The sequence below is a fragment of the Coturnix japonica genome, chromosome Z, assembly GCF_054131305.1.
Source record: "Coturnix japonica strain WE chromosome Z, WE-NBRP24, whole genome shotgun sequence".
Lineage (NCBI taxonomy): Eukaryota > Metazoa > Chordata > Aves > Galliformes > Phasianidae > Coturnix > Coturnix japonica.
Genome location: NC_140702.1, coordinates 48162643 through 48188450, shown reverse-complemented (window position 1 = coordinate 48188450; position 25808 = coordinate 48162643). Strand labels below are relative to the sequence as shown.

At 38.6% G+C, this 25808-nt stretch overlaps 1 protein-coding gene across 1 annotated transcript; it reads right to left on the bottom strand.

Moving 5' to 3' along the window:
* Window positions 1–856: 856 nt before the first annotated feature.
* On the bottom strand, window positions 857–24074 carry PUM3 (pumilio RNA binding family member 3). The gene is made up of 18 exons (XM_015848923.2): window positions 23991–24074; window positions 23656–23762; window positions 21641–21817; window positions 20487–20622; window positions 19700–19775; window positions 18964–19057; window positions 18705–18771; window positions 17970–18144; window positions 16315–16418; window positions 15762–15840; window positions 14492–14590; window positions 13420–13473; window positions 11166–11246; window positions 8262–8404; window positions 7489–7711; window positions 6160–6247; window positions 4225–4315; window positions 857–1095 (listed from the first exon to the last, which is right to left on the bottom strand). The coding sequence occupies exons 2-18, from the start codon at window positions 23750–23752 to the stop codon at window positions 966–968; spliced, it is 1914 nt and encodes a 637-aa protein (XP_015704409.2). The 5' UTR covers window positions 23753–23762; window positions 23991–24074; the 3' UTR covers window positions 857–965.
* Between the last annotated feature and the right edge of the window lie 1734 nt (window positions 24075–25808).

The following is a 25808-nucleotide window of genomic DNA, read 5'->3' as shown; positions in this document are numbered from 1 at the left end:
TGCTGAAAGGGGAAACAGGATGCAGTGTCCACTAGCTACTTCCAATTAGAATACATTGCAACTATGTTAAGGAAGCTGTGTTTCAGAAGAAATAATGGCAGACTACCCACTACTAATAACTGAGGAGCCTTACCAGGATAAGTGACAGGAGCAAATGACTCCTACTGTTAGGAACTGTTTTATTTTCTGTCTGGATCAATCTAGCATGATGGCATTAAACACCAAGTTGTAATATGAATGCCTCATCAGGAAAGTTGCCTAAGATGAGAAAATAAAATAAGGATTATATTTTTCTAGATAAAGTACAGTAAACACTTATTGGATATTACGCAAACATAAACTCATCTTTTTTATTACAAGGAAGGAACCAAAAAAGCAGACTGGCTTGCTAGGGTTTAGAAGTCTGTAATTTTCAGAAGACTGAAGAAAAAAAGAACTGTATAATCCAGTAAGAGCAACCCTCTCATTTTAGACTTTGTCTAAAAAAGGTAACAGACAACATTTTCTTTCTATTTTTGTCAGTTCATGAAAGATGAAAGCTTGCATCACTCCTTCACAGGCTGAGATTTCTTTTCCTGCTTTGTTTATGGAAAACAAAAGAGGGAAGGGTATTACGAACATGTGTATTTACCTTGTATACAACAGTAGCTCAAAAACAGATGCTTCCATTTCTGTGGTAACTAGGACATAACAAGCACACAGATTTTAACAGGTATGAAAACAATTTTGTGCAAGTTACTAGGATTTAACCTCATCAAGAATGTCCGCAAGTTTCCACAAACATTTAGATCTTGAGACTTCTATCTCCAAGAGCAACCATTTACCACACACAGAACAATGAACACAAGAGACAAACTGATCTCAAAATGATTTAATTCACAAATGCTTCTTAGAACATGGACCAAAATCTTACCAAATGGCAGTTAACTGCATAGTTGTAACTGATTTTCTTAGCTTTGTGTACACTAAGAAGTCAATTTCTCCAGCAATGCTTCTATTCCTTTTACATTTTTATTAAGCTTCAACTCCGGAACAATTTTTTTCAGTCCTTTTTTGACTGCATTTGTCACTTTTTGATCAGTGCTTCGGAGAAGGCTTCAAGAAGAGGTGGCAGAAAAAAAAAAAAAAAAGATAACAAAAGTCAACATGTAGTTCATATGAAAAACTGTCCCTATACAGATATTAAGTACTTCAAGAGACAATAGAATATAACAGTTTGCCCTGACCTATTAGAGAAAGGTGTAAAACTTTCATAATGCATGAACGTAGTTACTCCTTCTCTCAGCTGAACCAGGCAAGGCTGTCAGCCTGTGTCTGGGTCACCCAGTGTCAAGCTCACGGTTGCTGTCTTTCTTGCAATTGGGATGCTAAAAATGGATGCAGTGTAATATATCTAATACAGATCAAGTACTTTTAAGTATTCTACTTCTGCATGTCCTTTATTGAAAGACTCAGAAACTCAGTAGGTCTGTTCTTTACTAGACATTAATTTTGGAGAAAAAAAGATAATCTTTCCTAGCTAACTATTCCTCATAACAAATGAGGAAATCCATCATAAGCTATAGAACTTTATTAGAATTGCATAATTGTCTCTGTCTCCAACTCAACCTAGGCTGAGGTCGTCTTTCTCTCTCCTTCTTTTGAGGTAGTACTAAGTGTTTTAATGTAGTACTGAAATGTTTTATTATAATATGAAGTAGTAGAGAAAATGGTACACTTAGTTTGCCAGTTCAAAATGGTGAGTGAACACTGCCTAAAAAGCTTATTATCTTATTCAATCCATGTAGGCAATCCAGAGGAGCATTAGAAGTTGCAATGGCGACCAAATAAACCAGGCATGTCCAAGCTGAGGTCCACTCTCTATCCCACACCTGATGTACAGTAAGCCCTCTGCAGAGCTCTTGTACAGTCTTATGATGCTTCCCATGTTTCATGCTTGTCCTAGGTCAGAATCAGGCACCAAATTCTTTTACAAAAGTCAAAAGCAAATACAGCAATGGAAGGATGGTGTCTAAAGTGTACCAGGTATCTAAGCAGGTTGCTGCACTCAATGAGCTGCACATTAATTAATCAGTGTGCTTAAATGACCAGGAAGCCAAAAGCTTCATATGGACTGAATGGGCAGTTCTGAAATTTTGATAAGTAAAAAAGCCAAGGACTGAACAAAAAATAACTGTAGTTTCAAGAATTTGCAGCATCTGCAAATTAGCTCTGTAAGAGGGATCTTAGCTCCTTTATGATAAAAGGACTTGAGTATTTATTTTTTTTTTTAATATTAGAAAGTAATGATTTTATTTAAAATGCTGACTAAACTAGGTATATCTTTGGAGTAGGATTTACGTAGGTACTCTTTACTTCTACTTACAGAGTAAAAAAAAACAACAGAACTAATTACTACGTATTCTTGTGTTAAGTAAGTATCACATTAAATTGAACAAACAGCTGGTTATGATCATGCACCCAAGGCAGACTAAACTAAAGGGCATCCTGCCTTAACAGTCTTTAAAAGGACTTCAAACTACAAAGGATTCAGATGAAAATAAAATTCCAAAATAGAATAAAAACTCCATACACCAAATCAAAACCACACCTCACAAATACTTTCTCTTCATTCACTTAGGTGAGGTTCACTTTTTCTGAAAACTGTCTGATAGTCTAGGGGATAAGTTCCCTTACTTGGTAACAGGGCACTCTTGTCATATCCTCACCCTATAGAAACATGTGTAATACCAGAGAGAGGTAAAAGTTCACATTTCTAACAGAAATTTGCATAAATTAACATACATGGGCATGTTCCTGTGCTGTCTTCTAGAATAAATTGAAAACTAATATTTATGTATTAGCAGAAGTGTTTAAAAGCTACTGAAAACCTGTTGTCACACAGACAGCTGAACAGGTCTTCAAGTGTGACTCATGGAAAAAATTCCACTAACTTAGCTTAAAATATTACTTGGACAATCAAAATATATCTATCTTGATTGACATAAAGCAGCAACATCACATGTTAAATGACTGTCCTCAGTCTTAGTTTTGAGAAAAAAGTCAAGCATTAATACACTGTCAGTGCACAGGACTTTCTAAAAATCTCTACTGGACATCTGTGCAGGGGATTAGATTACTTATAGGCTTTAGATTCATTTATTGAACTTGCAAGAGGCAAAAAAGCATTACAATTTTATAAACAGATTTTTATCTTTACAGACAGATCTATAAGTCTACTGTGATATTGTGTAAACTGTTTTTTAATCTGGATTGCAACTACTGTTCTCATACCAATTCTTCTCAGTAATAATCTGAATGGCAATGACAAAGTTAGTATTAAACTCAGATTTCAGCAGTAGGACTCATACTAGTTAAACACCTTTTGATTCACCTTGCTGACGTGTACGGACATCAAAGTAGCCTCACTCAAAGATAATAAGAAGCAAGGATGGGAAGCAAACATCAAGGAAACTAAAGTAACTGTAAGAGAGGGAGTAACTGTGGAAAAGGGGGGATGATGTTTTCATTTTCAGAATCATGTTGTCTGTTTGAATTGTTTGCCAATTCTGGCTCAGACTAAGCCTCTATGAGGAGGTCTTACGGCAAGACCTTTGGTTTCCATGACCTGACACTAACATTTAGTTACAGTGTGAAAACAGCAATGATTAATACCACTGTTGGCATATGATAAAGCAACTGTGTTAGCAATCTCACTCTTGTGTGCTCTTTTTTATCTCCAGAGTTGCATCTTTAACTAACTCCAAGTTGCAACCCAGTCAGCTCATCACGCACAATGGCCTATTCTGAACACTTATCTTTTTATGGAAACATCCCTGGCCTCCATAATTAGGGCATCAAGACAAAACAGCAAATTACATAAAAAAGAACCTGCATTTTGTGCATGCTGACCCCAGTCACAAGTACTTCAGGGTAAGCTATTTTAATGTAGCTATTCATAGCATTTTCTTATACTCCTTTTGTGTTTGTAAACACATGACAGGTACACTTAAAATTTATTTTTAATCTTATTATTTGACAATATTGAGTGGCTTCCCAGAACTGTAAATGCCCAAGCTCAAAGAAAAACCCTTGGAAATGCAGCTTTGAATTTTTCCAGCATCTTTTTCTGCTGCAGGCTTACCAGTAGCAAAAAATGAAATTTCTGCCAGCATAATGCAAACTGATAGTTGCTGAAGAAATTACACTAAGAGCTAATAACAAACAGGCGTGAGCCTTACATACCAACAAAGAATAATGGCACCTCGATTTACTTCTGCCCAGGTCTTCAAATTCTCAATACCAACACATTCCACCAATGTTCTTCCAAAGCAGCCTTTAAAACACAGATGGGGAGAAAAAAAGTAAAATTAAGACAGTACTCTTATATAAAGAAGCTAAAAAGTTAAAAGTACTCTTCAACTACAATTTAAGCCAATAGTTTTTAGCCACCCTGCATTCATGAAGTTATTATCCTTCAGAATAATTCAATGCACTGATATATTCATAGTTTTTTGACTAGTTCCAAGTATTGCTTAAAATTTAGCCAGTTGCAACAACAGGCGACAGCTTACTAGTATAAAGTATTATCTATTTTTCTTGTTTTTACAAATGATTTCAAAGGCTATCTATACAAGGCATATATTCCGAAGTAAGAGCACCTCAAATACAGGAGGTAATTACATGCAATATCGCATACAAATATCTGCTGAGAAATGCTGTTTTCAGGCTTTCAACTCTACAATTGAAGAAACAGAATCTGTACAAAGTTATTTAAAACTCCAGAGCAAATATTCTACTGACACAAGTAAAGTATGTTTCCTTCAACTATACTGATGCTACAGGGCACTAATTCTCCAGTAGGACTGAAAGCATAAGCTTACTTACAGATCCATTATACTAATGATGCATGTTTAAAAAAAAAAAAAAAAAAAAAAGAAAAAGAAAAAGGAAAAAATAGAACCAGAGCTGATCACAGGTACTCAGCTGAATTTGAAGAACTGAACCTAAGGGTAAATTAATTGAGCTTGCAATCTGTCAGCTGAGCAAATTTAAGAGGAAGTAACCAGGTTGAATACCTGTTTAAACAGTTTTGGTCAGTTTTGATTCCACTCTTCCACGCATTATAATATTTTGATTGTTTTTTAATGCTAATGCCATAAAAATCATGCCAGTAATAGTCAATGACACATACTTCAGTGAAAGACATACAAAAAGTAAAAGCCTGTGTTTAAAGTGGGAATATACTGGTAGCATGAATAAAGTCACATAACCATCATAATCTCAATTAGTGTAGTCTCCAAAAGATGTTCAGATAAGATACATCTTTGAACATATCCAGTAATTCACTTGCAAAAAGAAGTAGCAAAACAGCCTCCTTTCTGAAATGTTTAATGAAGCTCAGTGATCTCTCTTTTTTTTAAAGGAAACAGCAAAAGGCTGAACAAACTAATTATTAATAGGTATTTCAGGTCTGATAATTTTACAACAAAGAGGCCTCCACAAACAAGAGAAGTTCTCTCTAGTTAACCCTACACCATACATCTCCATTCATTTTTCAAGGTTTTTATATAGTGGAAGAAGTAATCTCTATTAGGATATGGTGATACACACACAAAGATTTTGTAGTTATATAATAAAATGAGTTCCAAAAAGCTAAATTAAGATGAGAACATCTGTGCCCAATCTCTGCCTTCTGGGATATAAAATAGCAAAGATGTCCTATTTTTGTGCCTGAATTATTGTAGCAACAGTTATAAAGCAGTACCTTAGCAGCTCTAATGAACACAGTATGGATTACTGCTTGGCTCAGAAGCCGCAATGAAACAAGTCTTTCTGTCAGAAAGGCTTTACTTTCTCTATTATTATCCTTTAAATTGCTGTGTGTCTGAGCAAAGATAAAAATATTTTAAGAACAGAAACTAATACTGCCCAAATATGCAGTAAACTCAAAAGTGCAAACTACACATCAGTACTTGCTTTGTAGAAGAAAAATGTACCCTTTATATTCTGTCCACGAAACAACTGGCAACAGCAAAAAAGACAAAACCAGTGATCTTAGAAGATATTAAATTTTCATTAATATGTTTGTAAAAATAAACAGAGCAATCTTTTTTAGGCTATATTACAGATAACACAAAAGCACAAATTTGATCAAATTAGGCTGAATTTCCAACATACCTTCTTTTCCATTCTCTCTCATTTTTTCATCTTGCTCTATTAACCATTTCAGCACTAGATGACCTGCCGGGTGCTCTGCAATGTGAAGCTTTAAGGGAAAAAAAACCCACAAAGAAATTATTCAGTGACATTTCAAAATACAGTTATACTGTAATGCCTGCATGCTTTACCTATATTTTCCTTTGCAAATATATGGATATATATTTTTAAGAAGTTAGCTGTTTGTTTTTATTCTGTCTTGTAGCATCTAACTTTCAGTAGTATTTAACTGTTTTTGCTGCTCCTCATCAGATAATATCTCATCCACTGCTCTTAAGGCTTCATGCTTACTTAGCAGAATCTCTAGTTCTTCTCCAAGAAGATCGAGACTTTCTGTATTTTCATAGACTTCAAAAGTCACCACAGTACATCTCACAGAAAAATAAGAGAAAGCATTAGCTCCTGTGAAGTTATACCATATGTCTATCTTAAAAAACAGAGGTAAGTGGTTTTGGAAACAGGAGCTTGAAAACTGACGCTCCTAGAATGTCTGGGTATAAAGCCCACATTTCATGGGGGTGGCAGAGAAACAAGAGATCTAGTTAACTTGTGAATAATGGATGTTATTTTCAACATTCATCCTTCATCTATCAACTGTCTTGATAGTTCTATTCCTACCTGAAGTACCTATATTGCCATATTCCATAGGCATTATAGAGGGAGGGACACTGCAAAACTCAGGAAGGTTGAGACAATTCAGCAAAACAACAGAAATCTGGAGGGTACCTTACTGACATACCATTTTCCATCTTCTAGTCTACAGAGACTTTTGTCACCTACGTTAACTCAGCAAAATTGGAGAAAATGTCCCACATATATTTTGAAGACAAGGTCATACTTCAGAGACAGCTACTGGCTACAATCTTCCACTGCATGAATATATTCATTCCTAAAAGCTAAGAGGCCCTATCATTCTCAGAGTAAACAGCTAAATGAACTATAGAAGTTACTAACTGCTTGATTCCATTGTGTTAACGTTAAAAGAGAGCCCATGTTACATGACTGTCAGCTACTTTCCCACAAAACATTTAAATTTGTTCTGGAAGACCATGAAGTATCTTGCTTCCCACTTCAGATGAAATTCTAGCTCAATCTTTCACTATTACAGACACAATAATAAGCTATTAAAGGAACATATCAGAAAACCAAGTGAGAACACTTCTAGTGTACAAGTTTATTGTGGAAGTTCATTGGATTCTTACATTAAGGAAATGTGCAGACTTCATGTTAGTAACAAAGTATAACCAAATGAACTGCAAGATGTCAATGTCATATGTCCTGTTACATTACCTGCCCATCACGGCCACCTGGAACCAGCTCTTCTGCTGCTAAATTAGCAATTGCATTTAGTGTGGGCTGAATGTCACCAGTAGCTGTTCTTAAGATATCAGCAACCAAGACAAAGGCAGCTTTGTCCATTACCACTTCTTGGGTATGTTCTTGCAAATACTCAAGCAAAGGCGGGGAAATGGCTTCCAGGAGTTCCTGGCGGCGGAGTTCAGTATTCTTCTTACTGATCAAAGAGACAGCAAATTAATGCAGAAGACTTGCTCTGTACGCGCATCAAATAAAAAGCAATTCAAAACACAGACACTCTTTGTGACAGCTAAAAATTACTGAAAGATCAAAACTGTCAGTAAACTTCACAAGAGGGAGTTTTTCATTAACAATGGTAATTTAACCTCCATCTATTGTCTATTCATTCTATAATTGCAACTACTGAGAGAGTCTGATTAAACAGTTCACTTTATAGTTGTAGCAGCTTCAAAAGCTGACAAGCATCAATATCAGTACAAGATAAGGGACTTCAAAATTAATGTGTTTTAATTTTTATTGCTTTATCTGAAGATCTAGCCAACAACCTGAATCAAACAATCACCATACACAAACTTTAATGAAAAACAGAAAAACAAGGACTTCAGGTTGGTATATAATATTAGTACTTTTACACCATAAATAACATATTATTGTTTATATTTCAACAAAATTAAATTTATCAATAGAGAAAGCTGCAAGAACTCCTCTGGACTCAGGAAAAAAAAAACAAACTTCATCTCAGTTACCTGTAGGCATTTCCATCACCCTGTTTCAAAAGTGTGATGATTTCTGGAACAAAATGTGCAGGGTCTCTAGGACTTAGCAAGTACAGCAGGACCTTTTTTCCATGTTTGTTGGAAATTAAACTCGACAAGGAAGCATTTAATTCCTGTAGCAGTGAACAAACAGAAATAAAATGTTAATGAAATAATAGTTTTGAATCACCAGCAGTTATGTATTTTTTCAAATGCAAAGCTTAGGAAAGGAAAGTTGAATACCACAAGATTCACATCTACTTGTGAAATTTAGAAAAATAATATGTCATAAGTTTGTAGAAGTGTAAGAAATGGAAGAAATGTTAATGTTTAAAACAGTTTCTTCAACATCACTGATTAGAAAACACTGTGAAAGAACAAGTTTGTTAATACATACATGTACAAACAACAAGGCATAATCTGGTATGTCATAATGGTGAACAGACACAATTTGAGAAGTAATAACCTCAGCAGACCAAATGTACAAAAGATCATCTATCACATCACCCAGGAGTCATCAGTGATACCACACTGACTTTCAAATAGCTGTATAATCAGTGATGACAGTCAATGAGAAGGGAAATTCAATCCTAAATTGATCAAACATCCAATAGCAAAAAGGAATCCATTGATAGAATAAATCCAACTTCTGCTAGCAGCGCCATCAATATTACTTGCAGTTTATGTAAGCATTAGCAGAAAACAGAACTTTCCCCAAAGACTAGCTGATGGGTAGGAATAACCACTTTGCAATCCTCAGAACGAGCATCTCTAATAGTCTGTATGTACTTGCATTTTTATCATCTTCTTGACAGACACCTTCATACAACATTATTTTACACAAGTACTCTGAGACTTCTGAGACCTCTGAATACTATCAATTTATTCCTGATGATTACAATTATCCATTCCTTTTTGAAGTATACATAAATGTTAAGACTTTAAAAACTGGAGGACTCTACATGGTTCCCCCCCTTTCCTCCCCCCCTAATGAACACCAGGCCTGGTTAGTTGCCTTGGAATCATAAAATATCCTGAGCTGGAAGGAACCCACAAGGACCATCAAGTCCAACCTGTGGCTCACACAGGACTGGACATATTTTGCAGACCCTTCTTGAATTCTATCAGGAATGGTTTCCTACCATCTAACCTGACCCTCCCCTGACACAGCTCAAAACTTAGAACAGGTAAAGAAAAATATTTAGTTTAGTACAACTAAAAGCAAAACGCTTTGAAATCAAGCTATGATGCAGTTAATTAACATAACAATAACATTTATCTCTAGATCTCACAAAAGTTCATTTTCCCCACTATTTTCCTGACTCTGCTTTCAGTGCCAGAAATGTAGACAGTATGAGCAGAAACTCTAAATGACACAACTGCACTCCTTTAACAGGAATCCTCTCCTTAATGTCACTTACTCAGAATTCCCCACCTTAAGAGCTGGTTTTGATCTCATTTGATAAATTTTTCACTTTCCCTGATGTCTTTTTCCTCTTCCTGGCCAGAAAAGCTACTTCGGTGAAAGAATAGTTTGCCTACACACCTTCTCCTCCACTGCTCTGCCCAGTTTGATGACCAAACAGTAAACACTTAGTTATCTGGGATATTATCAGGAAGTCTCACGCGGTGCAAAACATACAGATTATTTAGGTGTTAACTGACAAAATGGAAGATAAAGCCAAGCACAGCATCTTGTTTAATAAACCCTCTGTAAAGCAGAGTGCTTGAAACACCACACAGAAATTTATTAGTTATTTTGATGCAAGATAGCTTTAATCTGTCAGTGTCTATTTGCCTGGAACTTGCCCAAAAGTGTTAGATCATTCAGTGGACTCTGGAGACCAGCTGTGATCCCAGCTTCTATACCAGAGAATCACAAATCACCTCCACGGTGAGATGCTTTTACCTTAGCACAGTCAGAGAAAGGAGCTCTGAGAAGAATTTCCATGGTTGGGTAAAAAAAAACCCAATATCCCCTGCACAAAGTTCCAAGCAAAACCAAAACATTTTCTTAGGAAAGCGTCATGCAAAGCATTTCCCTCTTTTTTTTTAATCTCTGCCACCAGCTCCCAATTCACATGTATCATTTAATGTTGAATTATGAATTTCACTGCATGACTATGACTGTAAGCACATTACAACCTATATATTAATATAATTTTATGTTAGAATGAATTGTGCACTATTAAGCACTTTTCCTCAGTGTGAAAACAGTTAAAGCAACTTAAGTATTTAGCACTGCACGTATGCATGGCTTAAGTAAAAATAAATACTTCACGAAAATCCATGCAGACAAGATCATACTATTTTTATGTTTACTGTGTAATTACACGCAGTTGTAATTTCAAGACTGCATAAATATTTCAGGGATTTTTATCCTGAATATTAGTTATTGTTTAACTATCAATATACTAAGTAAAACGTCAAGCTTTGAGAGTTTATGTCAGCCTATGGCATCAGCAACCAACCAAGAGTCTCCAAGTACTTATTTCTTTAGTGCCACACCACCAACATCCCATCTGACATCTTGGGCCAACATAATGATGTTGGAGGCATTACTTTCAGAGCAGCACTCATACCAGCAGAGCTTAAACTTACGACATCGACATCTTAATTTAAAGAGATTTGGGCCATTCATTGGTCTGGATGAACACGTACAATTCTTAGCAAGTAACGAATCTAAATGAATTCAAATTCAATAAGTAACCGAAGAGAGTTCTAAAGTGAACTGAGTTCTTCTATGACAAGAAAAAAGTGACACACAAAGAAATAAAGTTGGAACAGCGCTTAAATGATTTCTAAAGAGTAGATGGATTCTTACTGTCATATTCTTGTACAATGAAAAATGAGACAATACCTGATACAATGATTTAGAAAAAAATAATTACTTACAGTTATAATTAACTGTTTCACAAGTTTAGTGTCGTCAATGCAATCAAATGCTGCCAACAAGACCAAATGAGAAAATTCACCCTGCAAATATGGGAATAGAAAACTTTGATGACACAGTCCCTTTCTGTGAATATTTCATTTTGTAATAATTCATTTTGAACCAACACTTAAGACAATTCAACATGATCTGAGCATACAAGCAAATTCTTCCTACTGACACAGAATGAGAAGCCTAACAAAGCTGAAATCCAGGCTTAAGAGAAGCCTGTTTCTGCAAATGTAGATTGATTTGATATGCATTATACACTGGTGTATTGCTTTATCAAATGCTAGCTATCAACTTGATCTGACTGTATAATCATGATCTGAAATCATAGGATTAACTTTGTTGGAACATTGTATACAGATTTTCTTTCACAGAAATACAGAATAGTTTGGGTTGGAAGAATCCCAGTCACCCTGTCATAGGCAAAGATGCTTCCCACTTAGACAAGCATGCCAAAAGCCCCAGAGAACCTGGCCTGAATTGATTAAGCCAAAGTCATCAATGGCTTTCTAGCCACCTTATTTCCAGGTGATATCAAGCTTTTCATCCACCCATACACGAAGGACTCCTCTGCAGGGTGGATATCTGTCCACTCATTGCCCACACATCTGGGGTTGCCCAGGCACAGGTGTAAGTCATTGCACTTATCCTGCTGAATCACATTCACTAAGTCTCATCTCCTGAGCCTGAAAATATTCATCTAGTTAGCATCTCTTCCCCACCAATATGTCAGCTGTACCTCTTGGTTTAGTACTGTTGGCAAAGGTGCTGACAGTGCACTCACTTCCATTGTCAAGGTTGCCATCAAACATGGTATGTACTAGTGGTCCCAGTAATTAATGAAATTAGCCCTGGTTTCCACCTGAACACTGAGATGATGACCACACCTTTTGAATGTGACCATCTAGTTAATTCCTCATTCATCCAGTGGATCATCCATCAAATTCATGCCTCACCAATTTGAAGACAAGGACGCTTTGCACAAATACAGGCAGATGACACCATCTACTTATCAACCAACATTGTAAGCTCTGTCATAGACAGTAAAAGTTTTCAGGAAACTGTTTTGCCCTTAGTGAAGCCACACTGATTGTCACCAATTATCACTCTATCCTACGTGCCGTAGCGCAGCTTCCAGGAGGCAGAGGGCTGAGACTAATGAGGTTCCCCATGTATTCCTTCTTTCCCCTTTCTAAAAATAGGGCTATGTTTCTCATTTCCAGTCATGAGGAACTGGGTCTGTTTAGCCTTGAAAAAAGAAGACTGAGAGGGGACCTGATCCAGGTCTATAAATATCTAAGGTTTTGGGAGCAAAGTGGCGAGGCCAGGCTCTTTTCAGCAGTGTGTGGTGACAGGACAAGGGGAAACAGCCAGAAACATGAACACAGGAAGTTCCGCACGAATGTGCGCAAGAACTTCTTTATGGTGAGGGTGACGGAGCACTGGAACAGGCTGCCCAGGGGGGTTGTGGAGTCTCCTTCTCTGGAGATATTCAAGACCCAACTGGACACCTACCAGGTGTAGGGAACCTGCTTTGGCAAGGGGGTTGGACTCTATCCCTGGAGGTCCCTTCCAACCCCTATGATTCTGTGATTCTGTGAAAGGTCTTTTCCAACCCTAATTATTTTCTGATTTTATGACTCTTACACAAAGTAAATACAGACCTTCTCCATTGTATATCAGTTCAAGATTAGTTCATTTTGAAGCTCCCAAACTTAAAAATCTGTAATGCTTTTTCTTTAAAATAACAAATACGCTTAAATAACCTTACCAATGACATCCCCACAACACATCATAATTTTAATCTGTATACAGAAGAGGAACTATTTCAGTCACAACCAATTGACCAAAGAGCAGTATAAAGACACAGTATAAAAACAGGCTTAATGATACCTGTTTTCTTTCTGTTTCAAACAACTAATTCTCCTATACATGAATTAAAGAAAAAAGCATTGAAGAAGAATTACAATGAACTCTGCTGCCTGAAGGAATAATGCAGTGCACACAATGAAGCTTCTCCGTGTCTTCAAATGTATTAGTATAAGCTGTTGATAATTTCCCACACTATTTAGTACGACACATCAGTATTACAAATGTAATTCTGGGATCTCATAGCTGCTTTCAATAGCAGAGTACACAAAAATCAGCCTTCAACCATACAATAGTTGTTTCTGATACATTTTATATTTACAACTAATTAACACTCACCGTAGCTATTTTTTCAATGTATGTCTTCATAGTTTTTACAATAACTTTTCTGTCCTATCCAAAAAGGAAAGAAATTCAAGTGAGTCCATAATGCCAGTAACTCTGAACAAGTGTACTGTTATTTACTCCTTCAAAAAGACAGCTTTCACTTTGCTTCCTAAAACAAAGAATAGTCACCAAAGTCTAACATTTGTAATGTTAGTCAGCACCCAAAAAACAATGTAAAGGGTTAAATATGAGTCTTTTTTCACACTAGCATCTCACAGGCTCTCTGCAAGGTGTCTACATTATTAGTCCAGGAATGGGGAGATCCCAAAAGGAAACAACTTAAAAAAAAAAAAAAAATAATCTATATACAAACACTTATTTTCTGTCAGTTACTTACAGAATAGGATGGCTCTTCAACTCTTCGGAAAGAAGCCCATCAATATGACCAGAAACTCTGAAGCAGAGATTCTAGTTGCAAAACCCCTCAGAGCAAGATTCATTTTTAGAGGAGGATTCCTCTGTGTTTCTTCTATCAGCTATTAAGACCATTGCTCAGTTATCACTAATCTCCAGTATCTAGCAATTTTTTTTAACTGTCTTTTTATAAAGTGCATGCTTTCTTTGTTAAGCATAAAGATGGAGATATTACAGTATTTTCAATAACTGATGGGACACACCTTGAAGAATCTGAAGAGACTGTGTCAGCAAAAGCAGTTCCTTTTAATATTTATTTATTTTTTTATTTAAAAAGTCTTGACATTCTAAAACCAAGTATTGTTTCTTCCTTACAATCATTTCCCTACTGCCAGTTTCTCCTGCATTAAGAAATCTGCAGGATTAATGAACAGCCAATAAGAGTTTTATGTGTTAATCCAAAAAACACTGCTGAGAAGAAAAGTAGATGCTTCTCTTTTATGAATTATCACAATAGCATCCAATTCTCAAGTTCTACTGCTTACACTTGCTTGTGTAAATGAAACAGGGCTACTTGTAAATAGAAGAACCTATGTGAACAGTAAAGCAGACCGGCTCTAAAATCAGATTATTATCAAATACAGTTAGACAGAAAAGAACTGAACATTACCTTGGGGGTACCATGCCATAAACAGTGCATTGCTACTCTGGCTCCATCGTGAGTGTGTGCCAGGTAGATAACAGCCTCCCTGATTGCTTCTATCATTTCCTGAGGAAGAAAAGGTGATTAAGCACAAAAGGAAAAAGAACAACATGTGGAACTTTTCATGTGGAGACATCAAAACAATTTCTGCCCACAACACTAGAAAGAATATCACTAGGCCTACAGAACCACTCACTGACTTGACTTATGAAAAGCAGCCTCCAAAAGAGCACCAAAGACAAATAAACACAAGGATAAATGACACAAGCCTGCCCCCCCAAAACTATACTACTTACTGTATTAAACTAGAACCACATTGAAGCTTGTCAGTTGTCCTACTAGTGAAAATTCTCAGAATGGTGCTCAGAACTGACAGAAATTAGAAGAGACATCTACATACAACTATGAACTTCGGGAAAAAAAAACCAACCACAAGGGCATACAGTTTATTAATGCACACAGGGCATCAGAGAATATGAAGAACTAAAGGTCATTTAAGTATCAAAAACTTCCATCCATCTGCCCTGCTAGCTCTAGCAGCTTCTAGCTCTCTAGAAAGAGCTCATTCACATAACTGGCTACATGCAGAGGCATGGGCAGATCTACAGAAGGAGTTTGCAAATGATGACGTTTGTGGAAAAACAGAATTAAATTCAACAAACTACCCTTTGCATTAAGAGATCATTCAAGTGGTATCAGCACTGCACAAAAATAAAAACAAAGATGAAGAGACATGTTCTTACTTTTTGGAATAGAAAAAGCACTGTTAATTCAGAGCTATATTCTGTTGAACTACCATAGGAAACTATACTCAAGAATCCTGAATTAGATGAAAACTTGATTTAGACTAGGCCACAAATAATCTGCCTCACTACTCTTATCTTTGGCTTTGTTCATGATAACAAGGAGTTTGGTCTAGGAAAAAAACAGAAGACACACAGCAAGCATGGAAAGCTCCAAAAAGCCTGGATTTGGATGGCACTGAGCTGCAGAATAAGGACAACAGACTATGCCTGGAGACAAGCCAAACTAGGTAAGATACTACTGCATTAGTGTGAAAGCTCACTGTAACTAAGCCTTTGCACAGCAACACTCCCCAGTCACATATCTGGAATCATCAGATGTACAAGGCTGGCATTTCAAGGTGTTTTCTTTTAGTGGCAATGCTTTTACAACATAATTAAAAACATTTCATTGAAAGGCAAAAGAAAACAGAAACTATTGAAAGAATACTTACAGATCTTTGCTTTGGAAGAGCATGAGTGAAGAAGTCCAAAAATACTTTATGTACCAGTGAGTGTTTTATCACAGCCTCTCTGTATTTGGAAGAGGAAAATAAATAAAAGTCCTCCAAGAGCAGCAGTTCTAACACAAGTTAATACTACTTTCTCTCTATTTCCAAAAAAAGAAAAAGCACTGTGCGCAGAAAAAACAGGTGATGTGTATGATGTTTAGTATTTACAACACATGGTATATTCTACCAATAGTAATAAATTCAAAAACCTAGCAAGATATTTTCTTTTAAGGACCACTCAAGAAGTTTATTCAGTACCAAAATAGAAAGGCACATATTCTTTAGTTTGATTTGGGCGGGTACTTCACAGAACTTAAGATACACATCACAGCGCTAAGGACAAAACTGTTTCTTACTATCTAATGCAGAAATATTACACGTGAGAAAGCAGCAGTGTTAGTATTATTCTTCTACATCAGCAGACATATACAAGTATCTCCACCTCAGAAACAGATACATGCTAGATTGTCACCTGTGAGTCAGTTTTGGTGCTTACTTTTGTGCCATTGGTGTAAGTATCTGCTTCATTTCATCTAGGATGGCCTCTCTCTTCTCTGGCTGAGCTTCTAATACTTTATCCAATGTTGATACAATTGGTGTCTGAAATGAATGTCCATTCAGAGTTTTAATCATACCCTCCCCAATGTTACGAGTTCGTAGAAAATGCTTTAGTCCTATGTCAACCAGCAATTCATTAACAGTATCACAAACAAAATGAAATGTCTGCAAACTATCAGCGTAGCTACTTTGTGTATGTCAAACTATACACAAAAATACATTTACAGATCTGTCTAACTGTTATTAGCAAACAAAGCTAATTCTATGGTCTGAACTGTTTTCTGACAATTACAGCCAGCTCTTCATGAGGCTGGTGTGTACCTGGCAAAAATCACACTAAACTGGCAGTGTTTCTCTAAGGAAAAAATTTGCAGGATAGCAGACATAGAAGTCAGAGGACAATGCGTCAATGAACTAAATTAGAGGTCCGAGAAATTCCAGGCCAAGAACAGCATGGGAAAGAAATACTACAAACATCTTCTACGTACTGGTTTCCCAGTATCTAATCTAAACACTTACGCTATAAATCATAATTTCTAAGACTATACTCCCAGAAAAATTACAGTTCATAAACAGAGAAAGTAAGTCTTTTGTGTTAAAGTGTTGTTAAATGCTTTAATTAAACTCAAAATAACCCGAAATAAAAATGACAATACAGTTCAGAAGTTGTTGTTAAAATCCTCTAAAATTTTTAACAACAACAAAAAAAAATACACACACAGTGAGATACAAAATTCACTCAAAAGTTGTTAATAAATGGGGAAAGCAATTTAGTACTTAGTAGGAAATATTTACTTATCCATTAAGAGGAAACAAAAATCTATAAGTCAGCAAGGAAAAAGAAATACTAGGTCAAAAGTAAGCAAGCAGTGCTTTTTAAAAGATCTGCCACTATTTGCTAGGTATACGCATCTAAATGGTTTCAAGAGTTTGGATTCAAATCCAATTGGAAAAATCCATCGGAAAAAGAAAACAAGCCAAAATTGCATGCTGTATGCAATGCATCTTACTCACAATCAGTTCTCATAGTATAAAGGTAGTTTTAATATAGAAGCCATCTACAGCATTAATGGGGAGTTAAATCCAAATCTTATCTCAGTAAGGATGACTACTTCAGGCTAGACACTGCAATAACTCCAACAAAACCAAGAGAGTGGTGAGGTGCTGACATAGGCTGCCCAGAGTGGCTGTGGATGCCTCATCACTGGAGGTGTTCAAGGCCAAGTTGGATGCAGCACTGGGCAGCCTGGCCTAGTATAAGATACGGAGGTTGGCTGCCCTACATGCAGCAGTGGAGCTGGAGCTTGATAACCCTTGAGGTCCCTTCCAACCCAAAACATTCTATGATTCTATGATAAACACTGGACTGCAGAAAAAGCTCATGCATGAATTTCACACAGCTCAAGCCGAAAGACACAACCTTAACCTAAAGCAGAAACATGCAATTTACTCATGCATTTACATATGATAAATTAGAATGCATCAGGACATAGAAAGGAATTTTACTGAAGAATACTGTGGATAGATAAACTACCAATAACACAGGGCATTAGATGACAGGACACCTTAAAACAAAAGTAAGGAATAAATCACCTTGTAAACCTGAAAAGTATTTCCATATAGTTCTTCTGTCAGCATATTTCTCTGTTCTAGAATGGCTTTGTCATTATATGCATATTCCACCACAGCAGATGCTTCAGCATGACGCAGCATTTTTTTCACGTGACCTTTGAAACTTTTTATTATTTCAGCAATTTGTTGTTTTGTCCTGTTTCACAAGGAAAGATTGATAGCAGGAGTTGAAACATTAGGGAAGATAGGACTTAGCAATAGTTTCTTTTCTGGAAGCTTAAGCAGGTGATAAGTATTAGCAGACAAACCAAGAAATACAACAACAGGATGCATAATCTTTATGGTATTAATGAAAATATATAGAGAAAGGTAGGCATCCACAGAAGTTACAAAGGATGATGAAGGATACATAAGAAGCCTGTGGATAACTCTACAGAAGGATGCCTTCCTGAAACACAATGTTTCAGTGAACACAGTCTTTACAATCCAATTATTACTCATAGGGGGCAAAGAGCACATATTTGAGGGCTTTAGTGGCATGTTTTCCTCAGTGATATGTATTGCTGTACCTTTACTTCTTGGCAAAAGGGAAATAGCCATCAGAAATACCAAATACTCCTTTCTTATCACTGTTACAAACACACTTCCAGAGACATAGCTTTTTTTAAAAATCACTGATGCACTATAGATTAGGAGGAGCACTCATACTGGAAATGAAAAATGCAAAACGAACAAGCAAATTCACTTCATACTCACCCATACATAAGAAACTTTTTCACAATATTCCTGGAATATTTTGACTTACTCAGCTCCACCAGGCTATCTAGGAGAAGGGAAAAAAACACTCAGGCTCACTTTATTTTTCTTTATATCAACACTTAAGTAATGGCTTTGGGTTTTATAGTACCTTTCAAGCCCTCAGTGGGAATAACACTCATGTCACCATAAAGTTAGCAGTATTCATAAGAAAACAGCACAATATCACACAGGTAAAAGGCAGATAGGAAAAAAATACCTTTTAATTCTTCAAACGTCTCCTGCCTTTGCTTGTCATTACCATACTGAATAAAGCACTGGATCACTCGAGTTGAATCATGCGCAAACGCTAGCTGCAGGACAGAAACGTCCCATTACTCTAGAGCATTTGTATGACACTATGCACCAAATTTATTTTAACATTTTATCTCCAACAGAGCTTTATGCCACATGCAGCACATAATGCCAGTTACAATGATTACCTGTTAAAGCATACTCATTTTTAAGGTGTTTTTATTGCTTTAAAAATATTTTATAGAACTATAGAGAGAATGTTTGCAGTTGCTGACAATTAAGAACACCTGTTACACATATGAAATATTTAATACCAAATAAAACTTCATTTTCTCTTGTGTCCTATGGAAACTTAGAAGGTTACCACACTGTTCCAACCCTGCATGGCATACCAAGAGCCACTTTAGAAGCCAGCACCATACATTTCCAGGCAAATTTACATGTTCCGTGAATTAACTTTTTTGCTGAAGTATCAAGACAATACTTCTGCAAGGCACTATCATAAAGCAACAACCAGAACACTGAGCAACTCATTGCAAACTTCATTTTAAATGAGTTTCATTAGATTTGGCAAAGCATCCTTGCACTACTATCCTCAAATCTTAGAGCCAAATGCAGCCTTTCAATCCTGGGTTGATTTTGCGAGTTTTTTTTTTGGAAGACTTCAATAGCATTTAAGGAATGGAATTGGCTTTTCTTACATCTTTTATTTTTCCATGAAGTAGTTTTTGTAGCTCATTCATCAGCTTCTCCCGCTTCTCCTTATCACATTTCTTCCTACAAGAAGAGAAGTGAAGCAATCTTAAGGAAACCACAGTTTCATAGTTTGACTCAATTCTATCTCTAAATTAAAAAGCAAGGCATTAAACATGGTTATGAGATTAACTCCTGCTAATCCACATTACACTGCCATTAATTAAAGTCAAGGCATAATTAAGTGGTTTCAGTGCCTAGAAAGCAAACCAGATACTCAAACTTTAAAGTCATTTTCATAGTAACAACATAATTAGCCTGGAAACTCAACTCTACAGTCACAGCTGTTAGTGTCCCTAAGATACAGAAGACCTTTAACTACCTTATAGCCAACCATAGAAAACATGCAATTAGAGCACAGCAAAATTAACTCTTCTTTCTGTCATGGTACCATGGTCCAGAATTACCCTTGCCCAAAGAACACTAACCTCCAGAAAACACTAAAAACTCAGTAAGCTTGCAGTGATCCAGCTGCAAGGAAATACGTGGCTTATAACTCAGAAAATAAGACAAATCCTTAAACATCTTTGCCTAAGATAAAGGTGAAAAATCTACATATTTCTATAATTGTGAAAGATCACACTTTGCTTGAAGTCTTTGAAGACTTGCATGTAATGGTGTCATTCAGTGACAGTTTCACAGCAAAAATATAGCTGCATAAAAGTTACCAAAAGACAGTACTGCAACTTATGAGAATGAAAGACAAAAGAAAACACACAAAAAAACCAGAATTACCTTCTCACACTCTCCCATATTTGCTTTGATTTTACAATTATGTCATAATTACTTTTATCATTAAGTTGTCTGCTTTGCTTTAATTCCTTCTTTTTCTTTTTGAAGTCATCCCATTTAGGCTTCTTAGAATCTGACTCTGAAAATAAAAATATTTATTTTCTATAATTAAAAAAAGAGGAGCAAGGGAACCCTTCACGTGCGAGCTCTGGTAGCTCTTTGACTTCAATTCCTAATACACCAGGTGTCCTGTCTGTATTCTCCCAGCACAAATAATTCATACACATGCTAAGCTAGTAGCTTCCAGTTTTAGAACACCAGAAGAATGAGGCAAACAATGATTTCCCCCTCAAAGTCACTGAAAGGATGCATTACAAACCTCTTCACAGCTTGAACATTGACCCTAGATGTGAATTCCACTCTGTGACTGTACAGACCCACTTAAATCTCACTTTGGCTCTTCCATGCAATTCTTCACATTCACATTGGAAAGAACCCAAAAGACCAACCCCCAGACACGGATAGAGCTGCCGACCAGCAGACCAGGCTGTCGAGGATCCCATCTAATCTAGCCCCAAACTTCACCAGGGATGGGGCATCCACAACTTCTCTGCGCAGCCTATGAAAGGGCCTCACAACTCTGTGAGTAACAAATTTATTAATTAATATATACATACTTTTTGTACTGGGGAGCACAGAAATGGGCATAGTACTCCAGGTGAGGTCTGACCAGGGCAGAGTAGAGGGGGAGGATCACCTCCCTTGACCTACTGGCCATACTCCTTTCAATGCACCTCAGGGTTCCATTGGCTTTCCTGGCCGCCAGGGCACACTGCTGGCTCATCACCAACCTGTCACCCTCCAGGACCCCCAGGTCATTCTCTGCATTCTGATATCATACCAATTACTTAAACTCAATACTACATCTTTATGTTTGACCTCAAGAAAGCACGTAACTGTTTCATGATGAGAAATAAACCATTACACAGGAGGGACTAAAAGTAAACCTGGAGTCACTGAGTCAATTAGAAAAGGTGATTACAAGATGTTGGCTGAGGAAGACATCGAAAGTGAATAAAGTGAATATCAAAATCTCACTTCCATTTAAAGCAGGCTTAAGGAAAAAAAAAAGAAAAAAAAAAAGGCAATCTACTCACCTCCTTGTGCACTATCCTGGTATTCCCTCTTCCTTGCAAGCTTTTCTGATTGCTGTTTATTCTTGACTTGTTTGACACTAGCCCTTCCAGGTCTTACATTTCCTTTCAGAGGCTTTTTGGAAATGAATTTAGGTTTTTCCTCCTCATCTCCTTTACTGTGAAAAGTCTTTGAAGGAACTGAATCAAATTTTAAAAAATCCATAAATTAAAACATTACCCCAGAACCACTGTTGCTTCAAAGTAACAAATAATTATTAAAACAAGACTCACACTATCTTAAAATATGTCATACCACACTGTTTTTTTTGCTTCTCAAAGCCAGTGTTTTGGGTTTTTTTTGCAGTTCCTGAGATGTCCCCTTTCTCCCTCCCACCCCCCCAGTTATCCCAGGAAGATTTGCCTTGCCCAAGCATTATTTTCAGTCTACAGCATAATGGCCCAGGCCTAAAAAGGATGAATCTGAATTAAAGTTACCAAAAATCACGAGTGCCAGAATTTCTTCACAGTTTACAATCAGAGCTGTTTTGACATCAGTTCTGACCATATCTGAATATGTCAGTTAGTTGAATAGATACCATCTCAACACTGATCCATAGTACTCTGCACACCCTTGCTTCAACTCTCTAGTAATTCTTGCTTTTTAAATGAAGGCAAGCATAGAACAGAGCAAGAAAAAACAACAACAACTTACTTCATATTTTTAACAAGAGTATTTTAGCTCAACCAAATACAGCTGAAGGGTTTACAATTCTTCAGCTTTATTTTTTTCAGGCTGTTTGTTTGATCTTACCATTAGTACAGTTTGGAATGGAAAACAGAATCATAGCATGGCTAAGCTTGGAAGGAGCCTCTGGGTCATCTGCCCTATATGTTCACATACAGTGACCCAGAGCACAGTGCCCAGCACAAAGTCCAGCTAGTTTTTGAAGATGCCCAAAGAAGAAACACCACAACCTCTCTGGGAAGCCTGAGCTAGTGCTGTCACTTGCACAGTAAAGAACTACTTCCCAATGTTCAGACAGAACCTCCTGTGATCCAGTTTTTCCTGCTACCTCTTGTACAGGCACTACTAAAAATACCATGGTTCTTTGTACTGTCCCCTTAGGTACTTAGGGGTGCTGAAAACACCCCCTCCAAGCCTCCTATTCTTCAGGCTAAACAGTCCCAGCTCTCCAAGCTTCTCCTCACAGTAGAAGTAGTCCAGTCTCTGTCATCACGGTGCCCCTCACTGGACTCTTTTCAGTATGCCTACATCTCACTTCTAATGGGAGGCTAGAAGTAGACCAAGAACTTCTTCTCAGAGTTGCTAAGACAGCAGCTGAAGAAGCATGTCTCCTGACATGCTGACAACTCTTTGCTTAACAAAGCACAGTATATCATTCACCTGTTTAGCTGCAAGGGCACACAGCTGGATCATAGTTTAACATACTGCAAAAGGGAACAGCAGTACTTCCTCCATACAGCACAGCCTTCCAATGATGTGGCCCTACCACGTCCTGATGTTGTTCCTCAACATCTGCAGAGCTCTGCACCCCTTTCACAAGGTTCCTGTCAGCCCCATTCTCCGGTCTGTTCAGGTCCCTCTGGACGGCAGCACAGCTTGCTAGTGAACCAGTGACTCCCCCTGACTTTGTGTTACCTGAGAAGTTACTGGGAGTGCACTCTATTCCACCATCCACACTAACAAAAATGTTGAACAGGCCTGGACTCAATATGGACATTAGGGAACTCCATTTCCAACCAGACTTCACACTAACGATCACCATGCTTTTGCTCTCAGCACTGAGCTACATTTCAACACACCTCACTGCTCATCCAGTACTCTGATCAACTTATCTGTGAGGACCTCGTGGACGAGGGTGCCTTATTAAGCCCAAACATAATATAGGCCCTGCTTTCCCCTTGCCTACCAGGCCAACTGCTTCATCACAAAAGCTCATCAATTTGGTCAAGTCAGAAATAAAGTTCACACATACAAGACAATAATCACTTAGAAAGAAGCTTTGCCTCCTTACCATCATCTTTCTTAAACTTTTTCTTTCCATGCAGCTGTTTTCCACGAGACACTTTCCCACTCTTCCCTGGAAACTTCTTTTTATTCCAAGCTTTCATCCTGACAACACTGCAAGCAGAGAAATAAACAGCGTTACGCCGAGCCTACACCACTAACAGCACAAACGAGGCAGGAGATGAATCACGACCCGGCAGACCCAGCGGCGGCCCTGACCACGCACACCCTCGGCTCTGCTCCCCACAGCAAACATCCGCGTCGGTACCCAACTCCCGGAGGATGGTGGACAACACAGCCCCAATATTGAGGACCGCAGACAGCTTGTGCCTCCGAACTCACCCGGCTCTTCCCCGTGCTGTGCTGCCCCGTCCCGCCCGCAGCCTCTCACTTCATGTGCCACCCTCGCTATAGCCGCCGTGCTTTGAGGCAGTGCGCTCCTCACGCATTGGCTCTCCAGGCCGATGTCGCGCTACAGTGTCGTAACAGGAGGCGCCCCGCCGTAAAGCTGCCAACACCCCGCCCGTGCTTCTTATCAGTCCCCGCTTATCTTATCAGTCCCCGTTTATCTTATCTCTTACACGGCGCGGCTGAGATCGCGGCTCACACCCGCTGCTGGAGCAGCAGAGGAGCGGGAGAGCGGCAGGCGGGGCTGCTGCCACAGCTGTGCGGCCTTGTGGGGCCGTGTGGGACCCTCCCTCTGCCACGGAGATGGTGGCATTCATTAATATCCAAGAAAGCGTGTGAAGTAATTCAGAACGAAAGAGCAGCCATAGGTGGAATGATGCAGTCGTTTCCCCCACAGCTCGAAACACCGACATCATGTGCATAAGAATGACACAGAATCACAGAATTATCAAGGTTGGAAAAGACCTAGAAGATCATCTAGTCCAACCATTACCGATACTTCCCGGCTAAATCATATTCCTCAACACAACATCCAGACGTTTGTTGAACACTCCCATGGTCGGTGACTCCACCACCTCCCTGGGCAGTGCATTCCAGTGCCTGACTACACGAACATACACGAATGCCTGACACGAACATGGGGAGCGTGGTCTGAGCCTGGCACAGAGCAGGGGTCACACGTAAACTGTGTATGCTCCTAAATGCTCTGCATACACCCTTGGCAACCCTTCACATAGGCCTCCATGTGAAGAAGGACAGTGCTGGAAATAACCCTTAAACAACCCTTTAGATCACGGTAACAGTGAGTGATGCAGCTCTAAATACTACAGAAATTTCAAATCGCTGCCTCTAATTGGGTTTGGAAAAGAAACACCACGGGGGATCCGACGAGCAGCACGGGGCGCTGACCGTGGCACTGCCTGCAGCTCATTCACCCCGCTCACCCACATCAGCTCTGCTCCGCATCCCCTCCCCCCAAGCCGGCCCCATTCACGGTCCCACAGCTCCACCATGCGGCCGCTGCTCCTGGGCCGGCCCGCTGCGCTCGGGACGGGGAGCTGCGGGAGCGGGGCCGGCTGTGCGGGGGGAGGAGCCGCTGTGTCCGCAGCCCCGTCCTGCTGCGGGCACGGGGGAAGCGCAGCGTGCCCGGTGTGCGTGCAGGGTGATCTCCTGCTCGTAACCAGCCTCGTGTGGGCGAACAGCGCGGCTTTGATGTTAAGGGGATTTCTGCTGAGACGCAGAAAGCTCGGTGTTAGTGACTTAATGACTTGGGCTGTTCGGCTGTTGTTTGCATTTGTTTGTATGTTTTTGTTGTTTGTTTGGTTTTGTCCCCTCGCTGTCCCGCCCTCCGCTTTATTTCCTGAGTGTTTGCTTTATTTCCTGGGTGTTGAGTGCGGCATTAAGCTGTAGGTGTCGCTCTTTCCCCATAAAAGATTTTTCTGGCAATGGTTTGGGTTTGTTTTGTACTGAAGCGCCGAGGTGGGGGAAGAACTGTCTGGTTGTTCCTGTTTGTTTGCCTCCGTGTTGAGGAAACACCGCGAGGTTTGATTAATGAAGGCTTGAGAAGTGCTCCGAGTGTAAAACGCTGCTGAAAGCTTAAATGAGCCTCAGCTCATTTTCCAGACGTTACTGCAATGTGAGTGTCTTTTATATTTCGGGACTGTGACCTGAGGTCCCTAAAAGGTCCATTTCCTAAATAATCCTCTACCGAGCCTCTTAAGCTACGAAGTCTGGAGCATGGGCTTTATGAGG